The sequence below is a fragment of the Diplotaxodon limnothrissa genome, linkage group LG18, assembly GCF_057381915.1.
Source record: "Diplotaxodon limnothrissa isolate DT_005_m linkage group LG18, D_limnothrissa_male_GT1.1, whole genome shotgun sequence".
NCBI lineage: Eukaryota > Metazoa > Chordata > Actinopteri > Cichliformes > Cichlidae > Diplotaxodon > Diplotaxodon limnothrissa.
This window is the reverse complement of record NC_140613.1, coordinates 16,648,091-16,669,837: the sequence shown is the minus strand read 5'-3', so window position 1 is coordinate 16,669,837 and position 21,747 is coordinate 16,648,091. Positions and strand designations below refer to the sequence as shown.

The 21,747-nt window shown below is 39.1% G+C and overlaps 2 protein-coding genes across 2 annotated transcripts; one reads left to right on the top strand and one right to left on the bottom strand.

The window, feature by feature from the left end:
* Positions 1-699: 699 nt before the first annotated feature.
* On the top strand, positions 700-10,700 carry rpe65a (retinoid isomerohydrolase RPE65 a; the record flags this gene model as incomplete). Its single annotated transcript, XM_085377809.1, has 14 exons — positions 700-737; positions 6,860-6,942; positions 7,094-7,244; positions 7,576-7,683; positions 7,833-7,974; positions 8,059-8,206; positions 8,611-8,692; positions 9,025-9,157; positions 9,263-9,402; positions 9,478-9,607; positions 9,700-9,814; positions 10,152-10,246; positions 10,335-10,446; positions 10,555-10,700. Coding segments are annotated over 14 exons (1,623 nt in total), but the record flags the coding sequence as incomplete, so codon positions are not given.
* A 3,522-nt stretch (positions 10,701-14,222) lies between these two features.
* On the bottom strand, positions 14,223-19,313 carry LOC146613358 (RING finger protein 11-like). The gene is made up of 3 exons (XM_085377611.1): positions 18,708-19,313; positions 18,150-18,319; positions 14,223-14,464 (listed from the first exon to the last, which is right to left on the bottom strand). The coding sequence occupies exons 1-3, from the start codon at positions 18,828-18,830 to the stop codon at positions 14,293-14,295; spliced, it is 465 nt and encodes a 154-aa protein (XP_085233737.1). The 5' UTR covers positions 18,831-19,313; the 3' UTR covers positions 14,223-14,292.
* Between the last annotated feature and the right edge of the window lie 2,434 nt (positions 19,314-21,747).

Sequence of the window (21,747 nt, the reverse complement as noted above, 5' to 3'; positions counted from 1 at the left end):
AACTAAAGCTATTTAGAAAAAGCCATCCCTTTATGACATTTCTAAAAGGATTTATTGCGTTTAACTGGGAATATGATTGCCATTCAATGTGGAATAAAGTTGAATAATAATATCTATCAATCTATCTTGCCTTCATCTGCCTTCACACGCATAATTCATCCCAAAGGTGTTCTGTTCTGGTTGAGGCCAGGTGCAGGCCAGTCAAGTTCCTCACACCAAACTTCCTCATCCATGTCTTTATGGATCTAGCTTTGAGCACTGGTGCACACTCATGTTGGAAGAGGAAGGGGCCATCCCCAAACCGTTCCCACAAAGTTGGGAGCATGTAATACTTCATTGTATGATGGAGATTGACCAAATCTCCAGAAAAACAACCCTAGACCCTAATGCCCCCTCCACCTAATTTTAGTTTTTGCACAGTGCATTTAGACAAGTACAGTTCTCCTTGCAGCCTCCAAACCCATACTCGGCCATCAGATTGCTAGATGGAGAAGCGTGATTCGTCACGACAGAGAACATGTCTCCACTGATCTAGAATCCAGTGGCAGCGTGCTTTACACCTGTTACAGGCGTGGCCCTTTAAGGATGAGCCTGATGGGAAATGTGTGCGGGGCGGAGAGCAAAAAAAGAAGGAAAAAGGAAGAGTAACGGTTAACTACAGAAGAGACGAAGAGAAAGTAAATAAAAGGAATATAATAACTCCCTCGACAGCCAGAGTTGTATCGGCGATGCCCGCTGTGAGTAAACTGTTTCAGCCCACTGTACGCGGTGTTCGTACCTTGGAGGAGAAATAAAGGTTCGGTAAAGCAGTTTCCTACGTCTCCCTCGATCTTCTTGCTAGCGGAGTTGACCTGTATAGTAGGGGTGGGTTTTTATAATCGATTCATCGATTAAAATCGATTCCGGCTTGGATAACGTAAAATCGATTCATTAAAATCCTGAATCGATTTTTTTTAATATAAATTTATTTTGCCCGAAATGCCAGAATCTCTGGTGACATCTCACAAAATTTCAAGAACCACCAAACAGTTAAGACAGTAAATGAGAGCAGGAACACGGATTCTGCACATAGACTTAAACACACAGCGCGACCCGCGGATCAGAATCAGTGAGATGTCGCCTTTCTCACCCGACGGCAAGGACACGGTCGGGGCTGAAAGCCGACAGCTTGCTGATTCTGATGTGTCGGCGGGTCCAAGCTTTGTGTTCACGCCCTTTATGCGCCGATTCTAAAGCTGTTAGTTTGATCTCTCTCCAAACAATATTGACCTAACCAGCAGCAAAAGAAGATTCACATAAACATCGTCATGTATTCACTCTGACTTTTACTGTTTTGCTTCCACCGCGATGCACAGCTCTCTCTCTCCCTCCCTCTCTCTCTCTCTCTCTCTCTCTCTCTCTCTCTCTCTGTACTTCAAGAACAGTTTCCCTTTCTTCATTATTCGCTTGCTTGTTAAGCACAAGTCTACTGTTGTTTACAGCGCTGTCAGCCGCTGTTTTTTTCCCTTTTACATTCTTCCGAAAAGAAAACCTCATTTCTGCTGTTCAATACTGAACAAATTTAAACTTTTTAAAATTATTCAAAATGCAAAACGCCGTGTCTCTAATAAAACCGCTGTAACTTCAGAGGTAATGTTCATATGTTGATTAATGGTTTTCTTTCGTTTTTGATGTACTGCAGAATATTTTTATAAAATCCCAGGCCAGGAAAATCACCTTCATGTTTTTCTGTGTTTTATCTTCAGCTACTTTGACACAAAGGTATCTGCTGTGACGCTCACACCTTTGATAAAGTCTTGCGTGTGTCAGCTTCCTTTTTATTGATACAAAAATATGTAAATGTACTGATCTGAATTATAATATTTCTGACTGTCAAAATATCCCAGATTTAAATCGAATCGAATCGAATTAAATCGAATCGTGGATCGAATCGATTCGGGACCTTGTGAATCGGAATTGAATCGATTCTAGAAATCAGTGACGATACCCAGCCCTACTGTATAGTAAGCTGTTGCCGGTGTTGTGCCAAAAAGTGATTGTCTGCCAAAAACTGATTTCCGGTATTTGCCAAAAAGCGATTGCTCATATTTAAAGTGGTATAAGTAACTTGTTGGGCTATAATATGTTAAACATATGTCAAATGCATCCCTTATGGATGACATAAAGTCATCTTGAGCCACAAACAACATTCGTGTAGCAAGATACAAGCCGCAATCAGTTTTTGGCAGCGACTTTTATATAACCTTTATTTATGCAGTAAAAAAAAATCTCATTAACATTAAAAATGTATTTTGTAAGAGTAAGTTGCCCAACAGGACAGCAGAAATGGCAGCAAATATTACAATAGTTCTGTAAAAATATTTTAAGTGGGGATAAAGGACCGGATTGGTTATAATGTAAGTACAAGTTGTAAAGATACTTAAAAAACAGATAATTTTTTAATTCTTTATGTAACCCCTTTGTATCCCCTGTTCACCGAAGTCTATTTACGAACATACGTAAAGATATTACACATAAAAAATACACAGAAACACTGGAAATCAGTTTTTGGCAGACAATCACTTTTTGGCACAACACCGGCCAAAGTTTCAAAAGGGTCCAGTTTGCAAGAAATCACAGAGCCTGTCTTCCTCTTCAGGTTATCCAGTCTGCTGGTGTCTCCAGCTCAGATGCTGCTTCCCCCTGCAGAACACAGCAAAGTACAATGTGCTCACTACAACTGAGTGATAGAAAACCTTGAGCACACATTGAAGGATTTCAGTTTCATGGGAAAAAGAGGCTGCTCATCCACTTTTTTTTCACAGCCTCTGTGTCAGTCTTCAAATTCATCCTCTTGTCGTCAGGTACTCATCCACCACATCAACATCTTGACCCGTGTTTGTCGTGGGACATGTCTCTTTGTTCTGAAGTCAAACACCATCGCCACCCCGGATTTGAAGCAGATGATTCCTCCCAGAACTCTCAACAAAATCATCAACTTGTGCTCTGTACTCTTTTTCCTGCTCATCACTAATAGATCCATCCACTCCACAATCAGTCAGAGTATTTCTGTAGGTGGCATGTACTGCCCATCAATAAAACAGACAGTCTCACATACTGCAGCCTACCTGTCAGGTAGTCAGTAATCCATGAGATTGTGGACATGTTTCATCTCTGTCAGTCGCAGCTCCTGGCTTTTGTTACATGAACTCGAGAAATTAAAGATGGTGATCCTCACCTTGCAGTCATTACTATCTAGATGGAAGAAAATATAAAAGTGGGAGTGGTGTGACGACTTGTTTCACTCATGAGTTTAATCTAAAGCAGATATTTTAGACTATGTTTACTGACTTTCAGTAGACTGCGTGGTTTAAATGGCCTCAGCAAGTGGAAGAAGTTGGTGAAGTTGTCTGGAGATGGATCTGATTGGTGATAATAACCTGCAGACTTGACATCTGAACAAACGCCACCGGGGGGATGTAGCTGAGAGCCAGAGGAGGGAAAAGTAACATTGTTTTTTCAATGAAGCTGAAACTATTTTGTTCCAAAGCTTACAACTTCCTCAAAAATGAAAAACTCCAGATCTAAGTCATACTTGCAGTCTCGTGACTTATTCTAAAATCTCACTGATCTGGTTTTGATTTTGAAACATTATCTTACTCTTTCTTTTCTTACAAAATCATTAAATTTAAAATACAAAAAAGAAAAAATATGAAGCCAAATTACTGTCGCAGATCCTCCCTGAGGCCATATTGCGTTTCTAACAGTTTTTTTTAGCTGTGAGATCTCGTTTAAAGACTTCCGGTGTTAACAGCTGAATGAGCGCACTTTGGATTTGGTAAGTTAAATTATTGCAGACACTGCAGCTGTATCAGCATGAACACATTTGCAGTAACAAATCATAGTTATCAGCTGCATCGACTCTTTCCAAAGCTCATCCAGTGTATCTTTTTTATATTTTCACAATGAAATGCAATCACATCCTAAAAAGGCTCTGTTTTAAAAACTCTTTTTAAAACCGACCAGCTTCTCAGCATCGATCCACTCTGTTGCCTGGATAAAATAAGGTGCAGCAACATCATACACTAAAAGATCTCTTTTCAAGCCCAGAGTCTCATTAGGCTGAAATTATAATGAACAGTCTACCACCTGTTTTTCAGTTCAAAGACGAGTACTGTCTCATTTGTATTGGCGATATCATCAAAGACCCTTTGCTGCTTGTGATCGCAGAGATTAAGCTGCTTCACTGTGACTGCATGCTCTAAGGCATCAATCCTCAAAAAATCTCTAATCTTTGCTGTAGTGTGCTTGATATTAGTCCATTTTGATGCTCTGTGCAAACATCGTAAAGCAGTCTGCAGACTGACGGAGGTTAAAAGGTGTTCTTTGTTCTTTGTTTCTTTGCATTTACTTGACTTGTTTGTGGTCTAATCAGCTGTTTGTTTCTTATACTCACTGTTTTGGGTGCTGATTATATTTGATGTGTTACTTGTGCCGACCCCTTAAAGCTGCGATTATCACCGTAGAACTCAGAGATGCTTTGTTTCTTTCCCGAGAGATTATCACAACAATGTTTTGCGTTTCCCATTCATTCAGTTCATGTGTTGGCTGAGGCCGCTACGTCACACAGCAGTGACACAACTCTCTCCTAACGATGTTTTTTCCCCCAGGAGGAACAATACAGCGTTTGTCTTCAGGATAATCCTTTTCACCTGGATTATCGCGGCGCTGAGACAAGCAAGTTAAGGCATTTTGTGCTCAGAGCAAAGAACAACTGGCCACATTTCATCCAAGTAGCATTTTGTATAACAGTCATTGTACAATCCCACCTAATGATGGCAGTGAGGTTTAACTGAAAACATTTCTTATTTTTATTTAGTACTAATGTCCAAAAAGGAAAAAAAATAGTGTTAAAGTGCAGATAGCAGTGAGTTTATCTCATTTATTTCATTTCTGGGTCAAAATTACCTGTTTGTTTTCCCCACATACTGACTACTGACTGCAGTCCTGGGATGAGACTACGTAACTACACCATATAGTTCAGTAGCTTGTAGAATCACCTTTAGCAGCAAGTAATTGTTCTCTGTGCGACATTATCAGTTTTTCACACTGTTGTGGAGGAATTTTACGCCACTCTTCTTTACAACGTTGCTTCAGTTCATTGAGGTTTGTGGGCAGCTCTCTAAAGGTCCTGCCACAAAAATTTCACTCAGGTCAAGGTCTGGACTTTGACTGGACCACTACAACATCTTTTTTTCAGCCATTCTGTTGTAGATTTGCTGCTGGGCTTCAGATTATTATACTGTTGCATGACCCAGTTTTGGACAAGGTTTAGCTTTTGAACAGATGGCCTCACATTTGACTGTAGAACACTTTGATATACAGAGAAGTTCATGGTCAACTCAGTGATGAAAGCTGCCCAAGTCCTGTGACTGCAAAACAGCCAAAATCAGCACCCCTCCACCGCTGTGCTACACGGTTAGTATGAGGTGTTTGAGATGATATACGGGACAGCATTCCAGGAGTTTTATGGTTTGTTCAGAGGACACTGAACTAAACTGTGCTACCATGTTCTTTTTACTGCTTCCAAACGGTCTTATACTGCCATGAACTTTAACATTTAACATGCTAACTGAGGCACACAGTCTGACCTTGGGGTCCACTCCTGGGAAAATTGTGGCATTGTGTTAACACATCTCAATGCTCCACACTTGCAAACTGCCAAAACCTTTAACAGAGATGCTCACAGATTACTGATGATCATTTAGAGTTCATTTGATTAGCAGCACCTAGCTTCTACTTACCCTATGTATACTTGAAATTACAAATATATATATATATATATATATATATATATATATATATATATATACATACATAATTAAAATAGTGAAAGTGTAGTAAATAAACGTTTTGGCACTAATACGGACTGCACTTGGGATAAAAGCTGCAGTTTAGATGAGAAAGGTGTTTGTCTTTATTTCACACAATGTGCAAAACCAGTGTTATGTGGATCAAAGTTCCTACTCTTGATATTTCTTCATAATGGGTAGTTGACCTACATGTTGCATGAGTGCTAAAATAAACTGTCTGTGACTCAGCATAATTTTATCTTAACACATAAATCAGAACAGTTAAAAATAGAAAGAAAAAGAAATCCAACACACAAGCGCAACTCTCTTGCCAAGCATCACTTTTTGCAGTGCATATTCTCTGCAATAAATCCAGGTTGAGAGGTGTAGCCATTGGGTCACCCAAAAGAGGATATTGGCACAATGGGATACTTGTTCCCCATGTGACATGATTGGCTGGGACAAAGCTTTACAGCGCTGATTGCGTAGATTGACTCCGAGGAGGCCCAGATGAATAAATACCTCAAATCCAGTGGGAGATCAGAGGCTTCCAGTTACTAAACCAGTGACCACAGGCTTTTCTTACAGTTTGCTTTTTGTTTTATATTCAACAGCAAAAAGGAACCATGGTCAGCCGGTCAGTTTCTAATGAATTCAATTGTATCTCATATTTCTTATTACATTGAATGACAACCAGGGTAGTATTTTTTTTTTAGTAAATGAACTAAAGAGATTTGTTAGGTGAAAACTGTGATGTTTGTTTCAGTACTTTTTGGAAATTAATGCAATTAATTATTTCGACTTTTGGTAGAGAAATCTTTAACCTAATCCTGTGGTGTTTTTCACAGGATTAGGTAGTCAGGAGCAGGTTGGGTTTCTGACCAAAAACGAGTCATCAGAAATCCTAAAATTACTTAAAGCTGAAAGATATATAATTTTAACCTGCTGAAAACCCATCGGCAATAATTTCTTTGGCAGTGTTTCTTGATGTCTTTGCTCTTTTGTTTTTCTTTTTTTTTTGCTAACAGATTTGAACACCCAGCTGGTGGCTACAGGAAGCTTTTTGAGACATGTGAAGAGCTGTCTGAGACTCTTCCCACAACAGTCACAGGTTTGTTTACATCTTTCAGACAGAAATAGACTAGACACGAAAATAACTCTTTTGACATTTGCATATCGACTGCACTTTTCTGGAAATTTATACTTTCTAGTTTATAACTCAGCACACTGAAAACTTTCTGTGATCCACGTTCATTCTGCAGGCCGGATTCCTTCGTTTCTGAAGGGAAGCCTTCTCCGTCTGGGACCCGGGCTTTTTGAGGTCGGAGATGAACCCTTCTATCACCTCTTCGATGGCCAGGCCCTCATGCACAAATTTGACTTCAAGAATGGCCAGGTCACCTACTTCCGGAAGTAAGGCGGTCATTTATCAGTGTCACATATTGCATTTGAACTGCAGCTGAGTAGCCGGTGCTGTGTGATTTCGTGTGAAACATCATATGTTGCCATAAGACTGGATGGTGTCATGGATTACCTAACACAGTCGAGCCAGTTTGCTCATGTTGAGTCCTGACATGAGATTTTGACTCATAGATACCAAACACATTTGCATGAAACACTCCTGCAAACACATGATTGTTTCGTTTAGCACATTCCCGTCCACTTGCTGCATGTATGGGAAGTCTGAGGGGTAGTCAATGACCCATAAAGTGGATTTTGCATTTTCTCTCTTTCCTCCATTTAGGTTTATCAGGACAGATGCTTATGTGCGAGCCATTACAGAGAAGCGTGTGGTCATTACTGAGTTTGGTACATTCGCATATCCTGATCCCTGCAAGAATATCTTCTCCAGGTTGGTTCCACATGCACACATTTGAGAGCAAATTAGAAATGTCTCAATGTCTTTGCAAATATTTGCAGTATTTTACCTCCAAGTTCCCTTTTTTTTTGTTACAATCCTGTATAGACTGCAGTCTTTTCCTGTTTTTTCTTCGGCTGCAGGTTTTTCACTTACTTCCAAGGTGTTGAGGTCACAGACAACTGCTTGGTGAATGTCTACCCTATTGGTGAGGATTATTATGCTGCAACAGAAACCAACTACATCACTAAAGTCAACACAGATACGCTGGAGACTCTGAAGAAGGTACATCAATAAAGTACATTGAATCTGAGACGAGAGCGAGCAATCTTTTCACCTTTACAGCTTTCGTCTTTATTTTCTGTGCAGGTCGATATGTGCAGCTATGTCAATATTAATGGAGTGACTGCCCACCCTCATATTGAGAGGGACGGTACTGTGTATAACATTGGAAACTGCATGGGGAAAGGAGCATCACTGGCCTACAATATTGTCAGGATCCCACCCACGCAGAAAGGTTTAGATAAACCCCGCATGCAACAATAACACAAACACTTGGTTTTTCATTAAATTCAGTTCATTTTGTACAAAAAATAAGATGGAATTTAAAAAGATGGTTATTTTCCAAATAACATGAATAAGTAAATGTACTTATGATGCTTAATCTACTCTACAATGGCTATTTCTACCTTTTATTAAAAAAAAAATATATATATATATATATACCCACGGATTAAAATACAACAGTGTGAGTACCCCAGACATAGAAAGTAAGGTTAAAGTGCAAAAATATAAATTATGAAAAAGGTTGTATTTTCTGTCAGTGTAAACATCATATAGATTTTATGAAGTGTTGGACCAAGCAGAGACTTCGAAACAGTGAGTGATCCCTTTAAAACACCACAACTTTTTCTTTTGTAGATAAATCTGATCCGATCGACAAGTCCAAGGTGGTGGTGCAGTTCCCCAGCTATCAGAGATTCAAGCCTTCCTACGTGCACAGGTGTGTCCACATGTCTGTGAGTCTGTGTGCGTGATTCAGTGTTATTTTTGTCCTGCCTCACACTCTGAGATGGGTGCACTTCCCTGAGCCTGGCTCTGTCGGAGATTTCTTCCTCTTAAAAAATGTTTTTCCTTCCCACTGTCGCCCAAGTGATTGCTCACAGGGGGTCTACTGATTGTTTTCTCTGTATTATTGAAGGGTCTCTACCTTACAATATAAAATACCTTATGGCAACTGTTGTTGTCATTTGGAGCTATGTAAGTAAAACTGAACTGAATTGAACTGAATTTAGTTGATGGGTTTTTATTGTTTTGTGTTTTTATCTACTTCAGTTTCGGCAAGACAGACAACTACTTTGTCTTTGTGGAGACTCCTGTGAAAATCAACCTGCTGAAGTTCCTGAGTGCCTGGAGTATCCGTGGCTGCAACTACATGGACTGCTTCGAATCCAATGAGAGCCAAGGAGTAAGGAGCCAAACGAATATCTTTAAATCCACAAAAAACCCACACTGGTGTTTTTGGCTGCTCTTCTTCTATAATCTCATCTGAAGCTCTGATGTTCTCTTGTAGACCCTGTTCCACATTGCCAAGAAAGACCCAGGAGAGTACATCGATCTCAAGTTTAAAGGAGCACCTATTGGCATGTTTCATCATATTAATACCTTCGAGGACCAGGGGTTCATTGTTGTTGACCTTTGTGCTTGGAAAGGGTAACTGAAGCATTCGACCGACCGCATTTGTTTGATCCAGCAAGATTAATGCTGATGAACATTTTTGTGTTGCAGCTTTGAGTTTGTTTACAACTACCTCTGGTTGGCCAACCTGAGGGCTAACTGGGACGAGGTGAAGAAGGCAGCCATGCTCGCCCCCCAGCCGGAGGTGCGCAGATACGTCATTCCCCTGGATGTCCACAAGGTGAGCACCTTTCTCTTTCATCAGACTGATAAAATCTTCTACAAACAAATGCAAGGTTTGGTTGTTCTGACCATGATCTGGATTTGATGTAGGAGGAGCAGGGGAAGAATCTGGTGAGCCTGCCGTACACCACAGCTACAGCCACCATGTACGCTGATGGGTCGACTTGGCTTGAGCCTGAGGTGCTGTTCTCCAGTCCTCACCAAGGTGACAATGCAGCTATTTTTCAAGAAGATATTTTTAGACTTTACTGAATGATTGAGTTGTGCATTGGTTTGCACTGTTGCCTCACAGCAAGAAGGTGCTGGGTTTGATTCTAGTGTGGGGCCTTTCTGTGTGGACTATGAGTACAAACATCCAAAAAGCATACACAGGGTTAACTGGTGACTGACTGTAGGTGTGAAGGTTAGCATATCTGTTCAGGGTGTAGCCTTCCTCTTGCTCTATGACAGCTCCACCCTCAATCGCAACCCTAAATAGGATAAGTGGACAAAAAGGGATGAATGGCTACTGAGTGATCTTTTGTTATTCTTTGGTTTTGTAGCTTTTGAGTTTCCTCAGATTAACTACAATAGGTATGGCGGCAAGAATTACACATACGCCTATGCCCTGGGTCTCAACCACTTCATACCAGACAGGGTAAGAGACTAGAGCAGCAGATTTCAGACTGTGAGTGTAGAAAAAAAAATTTTTTTGGTTGATTTTTTTTCTTTTGATTTCTGTGTAGATCTGCAAGTTGAACGTGAAGACCAAGGAGACCTGGGTATGGCAGGAGCCCGACTCCTACCCCTCAGAGCCGTTGTTTGTACAGACTCCTGATGCTGTCGATGAGGATGACGGTAAGTCTACAGCAGTTAAAGTATAATGTTCCATGCAGTGTGTTTTAACAATTACTTGTATTGTAAGAAGTAATTTTTAAGCAAGGCTGGTGTTTGCTGTCCCCACAGGTGTGCTGCTTACCATTGTTGCAGCTCCCGGTGCCCAGAGACCAGCGTACCTCCTCATCCTCAACGCCAAGGATCTTTCTGAGGTTGCCAGGGCAGAGGTGGAGTGCACTATTCCCGTCACCTTTCATGGGATGTACAAACCCTAATGATTCGTGACTCTGCATATTTCTCTGTGACCAGCTGCCACTCATTATTAGAACAATGGCAATGACATTGTGTCGAGCTGTTTTTGAGAAAGTGATTGCATGTCCTCCTTTGCAGGCAGCGTAGGCTGCTGGATGCCTTCTGAGCCATGATAATAAATCTCAACTAAAATGTCTAAGCTTGAACTGTCAGTACTGGTAAAGAAAAAAAGGATCTGTTCACATGATTTTTCATATAAATGGGTCATGGATGCAAAAATAAATGCGTAACTATCAATGCAATTCTTATTTTGTGTTGATCTGTTACACCATGTTCATTTGCTACTCACAGAGTGACAAAGTATTTTGCCTTTCATCTGAGGTTTAAGTTCTCTGTTGTATTGCGTTGCTTCTTTCAAATTTTTGAGCAACACTGCATTCCTGCCAGCTCCACGACTGCCTACTGAGACAAAAAGACTTTGTTTTTTATTTATGAGGGAGGAGTAAATCAAGCATTCTCTCAGTAAGCGATGCAGATACGAGCAGTTCAACTAATCCTTCAGCCTAAACTCTTGAGGCATTAGTACAATTTTAATATGTTGCCACACAAAAATCGCATTATGGTCGCAAACGAATAGGGGACCTTTCCACGTCTGTCCTCGTGTTTGTCAAAGTTGTTTGAGTTTTAATCTAAAAACAGTAAAGGCACGCAGATCTTGCAGCACTGCAAAGCTGATTAACTGTGTCGGTTCTTATATCTGAGGAAACAAAGCGCATGTTGCAATGTATTCGTCTCAAAAGGTGCTTAAGAAATGGACGCGCAGCCTTTATATGCCACATTTTATCGTACTTAAAACAAGGATTTAAATTTGTGGTTTTTGCAATTGTAATTCCAATCTCAGATATTTGAGCGTCACATATAGAAACGCTTGAAACGGGCACCAACCGTGCTCATGTTTTCCTCGGCAGCTGATGCAAGTGGAGGAAACAAAGTGGCTTTGCCTGAGTTGCTACATCAGTCAAATCACACAGCGCTCATTATGTAGTCACGTTCTCCACTCCACTGCCAGATTTGAGGATTGCATTAATGAAAGAGCTCAAAAGGAGTGTTTTTGCTTTTGTGTTTTCTGTAATCTCTTACTTTGGTAATCACAGGGCTACAAATTATTTAGCCACTTCACTGGCTGATGTGAGCAGTTTCGGGGTAAGTCAATGGATGCTTCTGTGGTAATAAACCAAAACCGCATATCATTTTTCAATTTTTTAATTATTATTATTATTTTATTTACACAAAGGGTCCTTAGCCATCCAAAAAAACAAAACAAAAGAAGATTATAAAGAAATATTCATGAAAACATAGCAAAGGAAAGCTCAGTGAAAAAGATGATCTCAGGTTTAACTGTCACACCATGAGAGAAAAAAAACTCTCACACTCTGAAAATTCAGCCAGGACAGGTTTGCACGACCAGACAGTACCAAACAGCTGGATACTTCAATACAAGATGGGTTTTACACACATAACAGAAAATGTGAAAGAGACACCGACACCACCACCACCAAAACAGCACAAGTAAAAAGTAAAGCAATAAATGTAACGTCTACTACAGAAATAAAGACAATAATGCGCAACAAAACAAAAAAGAAATGTGATCAATATTTGTGTAGAATTTAAAACTGTATTCATGTAGATTCAGAATTAACCAGCTATGCCACACAATGCTTCTTTATTAAAGGAACAGTTCAACATTATTTGCTTAGAGACAAAGGTTATCTCTGTTAGGGATGAAGCTGGATTAGGGAATGCAATTAGCTTAGCATAAAGCGTGGGAACAGCTCACCCGGCTCTGTCTACAGAGCACAAAAACCACAATAAAATTAAATCATGAAACAACTTCAATCTTGTTTGTTCATCTTCAGATGGAAACAAATGATGATGGTGAACATGCTGGTGTGGGTTTGGACTTCGGTGAGATCCAGGTTAGAACGTTCTCCCTCTGTATTTAAAATGTTGTTGATCTCTTACTTTCTGTCACAAACACACTTTTTAAATCGGTGGTGCTCATATTAACTATGGAGAAAAGCTTCATTTAATGAAGAATATGTGGGTGTTACACCCGAGTCAGACTCAGTCTGCTCTAGAGGCTTGGTTTCAAGCATTTTTTCTACTCTTGGATCTGTATGAAGTCGGCGAGAGCAGATTTTTTAATACAGTCACGTGCACGGCTGCAGCTGCGACCACACAAGCCACAAACACGTGCTGTAAATACCTTTTGTTCTAAAGGGCCAGCCAATCAGAATCCTGCAAAGTTACTCTATAAAGAAAACCCCCAAATAATCATTTGGAGCTGGAAATTAGTCCAATCAGAAATCATTAATAGAGCTATGAGAAATTAAAAATTCTTCTCAACAAGAATTTGAAGAAGCTTTAATGTCAAACCATTCCTTTAAAGCTGAGCAAGCCTCTGTCCCTTCAATTACACACACACAAAGAAAAAAAGATCAAAGAAATTGCACAAAACCATGAATCACAGATTTCATGAAATGCATGTTTAGGATTACTTCAATGTGATAAGTGACTACTGACGGCTTTAAAAACATCCTTATCAGCTATATAACTTTTGCATCTCAGGAGATAAAAGGAATGAAGTATTGATAGTGCAAGGTTATAATGTACATATATTAATATACTGTTTTACATAATGTCCTAGGAGTAAAGTGCAAATCTCTGGATCAGATGAAGAGTGTGTGCAAGCGCTTCTAATTTCCACTGACTGATCCACCTGCCCATGCACAAATGAGCCCTTTACACTGGCCGTCAGCTACAACACATCGTCTGGTCAAACATTACAAAACTCTACTTTGTTTTCCCTTGAATTCAAAATATATTTTTAGAGGAACGGCTAAAGACACATATGAAGTAGTTTTGATATAAGTAAAGTACACCACTGTATACTTTTACACTTTGGGTGACTTCTGTAAAGTGTTTTCTTTTTGTAATCGTGTTTGGCTTCTTCTCTACACCAACAGTGTAAATGTCAGCAGTGTATTCCCACATATCCAAAGGGCAGGGCTACTTTATTGTGTTTAACAGATCAATATGTTTGAAAGGTCTTCTTTACTGTTGCCAACACATATCTGGCAAATCATCCGAGCATTTTCATCAATAATTTGTTTACCAAATTATTCATTTAAGTCGTGATCAGTGATGAATAAAGGTGCTGGCCGATGGGGAGAACGCCACTGAGACCCGCTCGAGTGGAAACGCAGTCACCAAACAGCTCTTTTAGACACAAATGCCACATGCTCGCTGTTAGCGGCAAAGCTGGAGAGTGCCTAGGCATGACAGAAACACAACCATGCAGGGTCGCTGGGACACCTGTCTTTTACCGACTTGTGTAACAGATGTTTAAGACCAGCTCAATCTGGAATCAGACCAGGGTTATGAAAGGCCAACGTTAGGTGAGTGGGAAACTTTTAAAGTGCAAGACAAAAGCCAACACTTTCATTTTTTTTTCTTTCAGCTCCTCTCACTCTATAAGAGGGCAGCTGCTGGGTTTTGGGAGCTGGAGGGGGTCGTGTTTGATATATCGATTCGGTTGAAGAAGGGATGGAAAATTCAGTTGGTCTCGTAGGTGGAGAGCAGGGCAGCATCCACAGGCTCCATGCAGGAGGGGCAGGTGAAGGATCTCATAAGCCAATCATCTATACAGTCCATATGGTAGATGTGCATACATGGCAAGAACCGGATGGGGTCCCCATAAACAAAGTCCAGCATACAGATCACGCATCTGAAAACAGATAAAACAGTCCGCGTAAACACACGACAGCAGAAATCTTCTCAGACTTTCTACATGAAGTGTTCTCCTAAACCTGAAATTATTCATGCTTTAATGTAGCGCAGTTACACGTTATCAATTCATCATTGACTGTTTAATAATAAAATGTCAAAATATTCTCCATTTATACCCTCTGATTTTCAGCTCTAAGTCACTGGAAGTTGTGACGAGACAGACCCAGCGCTCATTCTAATCTACTTTGTTTGATCAGTCTAACTAAAACAATTACACAGCTTATGATTTTACAGATCCAATTTATAGTCAGTAGTTAATCATTAACCCGTAAAAATGTCCACACAACTAAAGGTTGATTTAGACTTTGCGTTGAATTGGGGATTTATTCAGTGGTAAATCTAAGGCATTAACCTGATCTGCACCCTAGAAATTGAACTACACATGTCTGTTCAATACAGTCAAATAATCCTCTGCGTATCCAGCTACTTTTTCACCACTGTTTTTAAATGTATCAGTGAGAGAATAATATTCATAGCATTAGTATAAGGAATAATAATCACCAACATAAGCATCAACATAAGCATGCTCTCCTGGAGGGAGATTACTGAAACCATTGGGATGGATGTGAGGGAATGCACAAAGAAGTGGGAAAACTACAGGGACAAAAATGTTTATCCCCCCCTAAAAAACCTGACCACAACAAAGAGCAGAGACCCAGGAGGGAAAGAAGTCCCAGCATTTTATTTGTTTCGGTTGGCTGGCACTGCATGTACACTGCCGGGACACATCACATGGCTTTTAACACACAATGAACCACACACAAGAATAACTGTCAGCAACAGTGTCGGCCCCTCACGAACATTATATTACAGGTTCTAAAAAAGACTTCCCACAGGTATCCGAAATCAATTGTCGGTTATTATAGTTTTGTATTTTCTAATTAGATTTTATTTTATTTCGCTTTGACTCTTTGTTTTCAACTAATTTTATCCACGGTACGTTTCCAGATTGGATTTGTTCGTTTCAGTTTGGTTTTTAAATTCATTTCAGTCTCATTTTCAGTCCTTTTAAAGCTACGTTCAACTGCTCTCTTATTGTCCCCAAGGGGTCACCACAGTGGATGGATCCACATGTTTGATTTGGCACAGATTTTACAACGGATGCCCTTCCTGATGTAAACCTCCCATTTACCCATGCTTGGGAACAGCACAGGCAGTGCACTAGCTTTTGACCCTCTGTTTGTGTCTTCCTCTGGTTTCAAACTGGGGCTCTTTCATGAGTAAGAATAACATGTTAACCAGTACACCATGGAGACACTAGACATTTAAAATGTTTCTATCCTTGCCCAGTCACTTAAACACATTATGCTTGCTTATGTACAACAGCAGTTATGAAAAAAAAAACCATAATGCTTATTTATTAGAACAATACCTGGTGTAAGGTTTATGTCACAGCTGCCCAAAATTAACAGTATTGGTAACTACCAAAAATTATTTTCATGTTTCTATAATGGTTAATCTATAAATATAACCAAACTCTTTAGCCAAAATAATATTTATAATGTTAAGATATAAAAACTGTTATTATCCAAGAATTTTCAAATATATCATTTTACAGAAATGCAGGAAAAAAACAGCAAAGCACATCATTATTATTATTATTATTATTATTATTATTTGATTAAAATGGCGAACCACGTTTACCCATTTACTTATTTATTCATAGTTAGTTGTATTCTTCATGTTATGCTTGATAGACTTCTGACTTGCCAGAAGTACTGTGTGTCGGTTCAAACGGATATAAAATTTAGCGTATTTGCTTAATAAATAACTATCGGTTTTGGTTTTGAATGGCTAAACAGTAAAAAGCGACGTGTAACCTCATGGTGTGGACACTAACGTGGAAGAAACCGATACTCCTGCTGCTAGTGCTGGCACAGTGTGTGTTGCAATTTTATAAATGGCACAAAATTACATTTAAAAGGTGATTTAACTAACAAGGTACCTGTTTAACAGTTTCATACATCTTGTAAAAAATAAACAAAATATTTGTTTGGCCAATGTTTAACTTTGTTCAATCAAAGTGTGCTCAATTTAAAGGTTTTCTGAGCCATTTATGTTTTTTTGAATAGCCTAATTTTTTTCTCTTGTGATGGGAAGGTTAAGTATAGGCCAATAATCTTTGTCGAAGATGTTTTGTCTACATTGGAGTGAATGTTGCTCATTTTGCTGACGAAGATGAATAAGAGAAAAGGATCAAGTAACAACATCTATATTTGCCCTATGAAAAGATTTTTATTCAAAAATTTGGTTTTTTGGTTGCTTTCAGGCTGAATCAACTTCTGTTTTTATATGTTACCTCTCCAAAAAAATCCATTCACGTGGCACTTTTGTTATGAGCATACATAGTGTTGGTATTTTTTTTTTGCCATGATATAAATGTGTGGCTATACAACACAACTTCCTGCCAAAATACTAGTGAATCATGTCTTTTTGCAACAACAGTTATCTTTTGACCTCTACAGTGGCATCAGCAGTTGTGTTGTGTGTACTCTGTGGGTTTCACCAACCCAACTGTCAAAAAGATCCCACAACTGTCTGTAGATTCCTTTGTTTTTCCAATCCTATAAAAAGTTATAGGTTTTCTGGGTGTATGTGGTGTCATCAGATTTGTTCTACACAATGTCAATCAAACCTGGAAACAGCAGGTAAGCCACCTGTCAAAACTGGGGTTAAACACACCGAAACTTCAACTAGCTGTAGCCATGTGCCCTGGGTGTTTTGAAACACACTTCACAGCAGTGTTTCAAAACATCTGCACTTTGAACGCTTGACACAACATCAAAACTTCTAACTGTGCAGCTTCCTTACACACATTCCCAATCACATGAAGCAAAAACTAATGTACACAACAATTAATACTAACGCTTCTTAACTCGCTTTTTAATTTTTGAAACATAGCTCATTTCTAAAATTCCAATGCTGTCTAGCCCATGAGGTATAATAGCAGTCTGCTAACAGCTACTTAGGAGCTCTGTCACTGGGTTTAACAGCAGTAAAGAGACAGATGGGGGGATAAACTAAAGAGACCAGAGATGCTCTAAAAAACCTGGGACCAAAAGAGGAAGTTTTTCAGTTTTGAAAATGGACTGTGGTTTTGCTTCATTTCTGGTCACTGTTACTATGTTGGACACAACAGGGAACCAGCTGAGTTAAAGGAAACATGTTACTTAAGGCTAACAGATGTTTTAACAGATGACAGAGTAATTTGTGCCACAAAAGTTGAAAGAATAAGTACAAATGCAGTTTGTTTTCAAGCTAATGAGCCAGATTTTGCTTTTGTTTGAAAACAGCTGCAACATCACATCTGACCTAAACAGAGTTTACTTCATACCCTCAGATTTTTACGTTTATTGTTTATGTTTTATTATATCTAACCTATAATATATATACATTTCAGACAGAATAATTTTCTATTATAAGGACACACTCCTGCATTAATAATAACAATAGTGTGACACACTGTGAAACAGCCAAACTCCTAAACAACTTTGTTACGATGTACTCCTGAGAAGCAACCAGCCTGAGATCCAAAATGTCTATTCAGTTCTTAGGTTAAAAAAACGCAACCGCACCCCTGCTTGTTGTAAGCTCATCATATTTCAGAAATGTAAAATGCTCACTCTCTGATCTTCTTCTCTGAGCCGTCTTGCCCTCCATCATAAACGCCCTTAGGGAGGTGATGGATCAGGCCAATGCGCTGAGCTATGCGGATCTGCTCTTCTTCTGTCAGCTGGGTGACCAGACGAGCCTGGCTGGGTGTAGGATGGTACATGGGCATGTGAGCCTGCTCCTGGTAGCACAAACAGGAAAACAACAATATGAAACCAAAACATGTGCTTCCCCCTATAAGCTAACTGTGTGCCTGAAGAAAGTGGTCAGACTAGATTAGGCTCTGTGCTGGGATAAGGTGAATAATGCAGCAGCTGTCTGGTTTGACAACTTTTGATAAATGCCTTCTGTTAACACATACTAAACGTATGATTACTTCTCAAAGGGCCACAGATATGAAACTGAGTTATCCTTTGTTATCACCACCTACTGCATGTTAGCATGTATGTTCTTAACTGACATTAACCTCACAAACTATGATGTTACTCATGTGTCGGGCATGTTCCGCTCCCCTCCCCCGGCCCTTTTGGATTAAAGCACCTGGAAGTTGAGACTGAGCAGCTGCTCACCTGGTAGGGCGGAGGTGGCTCCAGGTCCGGGTCTGTCCCGTCACCGAAACTAGCCCTGTCTGACTGGGATTCGTGGAGCAAAGAAATGTCGTCTGCTGTAGGAGACTTGAGACAGTTACCCATGTCGTCGTGTCCTTTCCTGACCCACGCCAACAAACAAGATATTTGCTGCTAAAGTTGCCCCCCTTGGCTGTTTACTTTCTACACCACAAACTGTTTAGTTACTGTTCAGCTAACTACCGCTGTGGGCACTCTTTACATGCTTATCCGTATAAAACTCCTAAGTAAAAGTTAAATACTAATAGTCTCTCTTCATGTTTAGTTGGACCTCCACCTGAAAAACAAAACAAAGAACTCCCCTCGCTAACGGCAGCTAGCAGCTGAGCTAGCTACTATTACGCTAGCCAATTGGGCGACTTCCTCTATAAGTATCGCTCATTCCTGTGTAAGACTCGCAGTCTCTGCAAAATATCTACTTCAGCTGTAACTTTAGCCGAGTTACTCAGCTGTCTGGGTGTCTGAATGTACAGACATTTCCGCCCTTTAACTTCGTGAGTATTATTTAACAGTTTGCTTCCTTGCTAGCTCTTTCTTCAGCCAAAGGATATGTTATCAGTCCGTTTCATATGACGTAGGTTGTAGTTCTGCATGCTGATTGGACATAAAGCCAAAGAAAAATAGAGCCAAAAAAATAAATAACTGTTAAAAAGTATTTCTAAATATTTAATCTCTACAAAAAAGACTACATTAATATGAAGGAATACTTATAGAGTATTACAAGTATATAAATAACATTTTTTGAGCAGATAATTACATTTAAAGTCCTGCTTAGAAGCTAATGATTTCACTTTCCACACAGCTAACACTGTAATTCATTGCAAAAAATCTAATTTCCAGTTTTGGTCACATGTTATAAAAATAGTCCGGAATAGTTTGGACTGTATACAATGTGCATTATACATTTTTTACATTATACTTTCTTTTTTTTAAAATACATAAGTTAGATTTTAGATCACAATGTTTAGTTCATGACTTTTTAGCTGTGTTACAGCCTTCTCGTCTCTGGCTATTTAAACCTCATCTGAAGCTGAAATTAGGTAATATGTCAAATAGTTAGGGGAGGGGTTGGGAACATTACTGATACATCTGGGTGCACCTTTTTCCACATGTAAGGTGTTAACAAGTTATTTGTTATCCAGAAGGGGGTTTTGTTTGTTTGTTTTTTTCATTTGTTAGTTGCATTTTAAACTATTGTATTTCACGTGTGCACATGATTAAATGTCTCACATGACATTTAGTCATTTGGGACTAGGTAACAGACTTGTGGAACAACTACAGAGAAACTTTTCCTGATAATATTTCTTAACTTTCTCTGAAGTAAGTTTTTGTAAGGATATAACTTTAGCAGTAATATTTTCCGCAGTGTTTGGACTGGTGCTTCTAATAAACTGAGTGCACCTATTCAAACCCTTCTTTCACTCTCTGACCTCTTTACAGCCTCTCTTTCACCAGACTCTCTATTTGCAAACACTGACTTTATAATATATACACAGGAGACCCCATTATTACATTTCATAGTGACTCAGAGAGAAAAATAATCAATGCACCAAAATCAATTTTGGGGGTGAGGCTAGCTTTTGCTAGCTCAAACAGTACTGTGCAAAAGTCTTGAGTTACCTGTTATTTCTTTATATTTTGCTTCCAAGAATCCCAGACCTCCTTCTAATTTTTAAAGTAGTCTTGAACAATAGATCATCGGGCTTTTCAAAGGTCTTTCAAAGTTTGTCTTTGGATATTGGCCAAGGATATTGGTGGGAGTCCAAGGCAATAAACTCGGGTAACACTTTATAATACGGCCTGCGACTAAGAATGTTATTCCCTTGTAATCAAATGGAATTCCAGTGTATTTGATTTGAAATTACCCTTTTTGCAATTATATTTACCTACAAATATTTAATGGTAGATACACTATAATAAGGGGTTAACAAGTTGGGTTGGTGTTACAGGATACGCAGAAATAATTATAATTTAAATTGTGCATAAATCATTTTAAGTACTGTGTAATTTCCTGGCAATTTAGCAGAAAGACAATATTTCTCCATCTTTCATTATAAATATGTTGTACTTTTTGGGATTCAGACCATATTATGGAGTGGTTTAAATTTCCCCAACTTCAAGGTATTTTACAGGAAAGGAGACACAATTATGTAAGTAATAACTTAAGTACAGCATAACTAATTTTAAATAGTTTGTTAATCTTGTAGAGAAACAATATTTCTCAGTCTTACATTCTAGGTACGCTGTACTTCTCAGGGAGTGGGCTTTAATATGAAATGGATTAATGTTATATTTTTGCATCTTTTTTTTTTACATCATTATTTAATATTCATTATGTTCAATGTGAATGATGGATTTTCTATAATTCAGTTTACATTTTTTACTTACTCTTTCTTACAGGATAATATGTCTCTCCTTTCCTGTAAAATACTCAGAAGTTGGGCAAGTTTGCCTGTAATACACAAAAGTACAGCATACCTTTGAGTTAAGTACTTATGGTCCAAAATGGGGAAATAGTGTTTGTTTTTCTGCTAATTTACCAGGAAATTATGCAGTTCTTAAATTTACATATGCACTACTGCACTTACAGTTTAATTATTTGTTTCCTGTAAAAGCCTGACTTGTTACTACCTTACTCTAGTGTTCCTACCTTCAAGCATTTGTATATTAATATGATTTTCTTTTGTAATTTCAAATAATATACATTGAAATTCCACTCAATTACAGGGTATTTACACCCTTAGTCACGGGCCATTTTATAAATGCCAGGGCCAGCTGATAAAGCCTCTGTGAGAAATTGCACCACCCAGCCATCACGTGAGCTATTGAGGTCATCTGAGGCAAAGTGTCAATGGGCGCTGGAAGGGATCTTAGGACTACATTGTAGGTGGCTGGCAGTTGATCAGCCACCATCTATGGCAAGGATGGTCATTCACACTGGGCATAGTTGGCCTCCTTTACTTCTCTCTGTCCAAAAATGTGA

Excerpts from the sequence above, each read along its gene's own strand:
- LOC146613358 (XM_085377611.1), bottom strand. The coding sequence starts at position 18,830 with ATGGGTAACTGTCTCAAGTCTCCTACAGCAGACGACATTTCTTTGCTC. Across the intron at positions 18,320-18,707 it reads AGCCACCTCCGCCCTACCAG|GAGCAGGCTCACATGCCCAT; the intron begins GTGAGCAGCTGC and ends TTGTGCTACCAG. Across the intron at positions 14,465-18,149 it reads TCAGAGAAGAAGATCAGAGA|ATGCGTGATCTGTATGCTGG; the intron begins GTGAGCATTTTA and ends ATCTGTTTTCAG.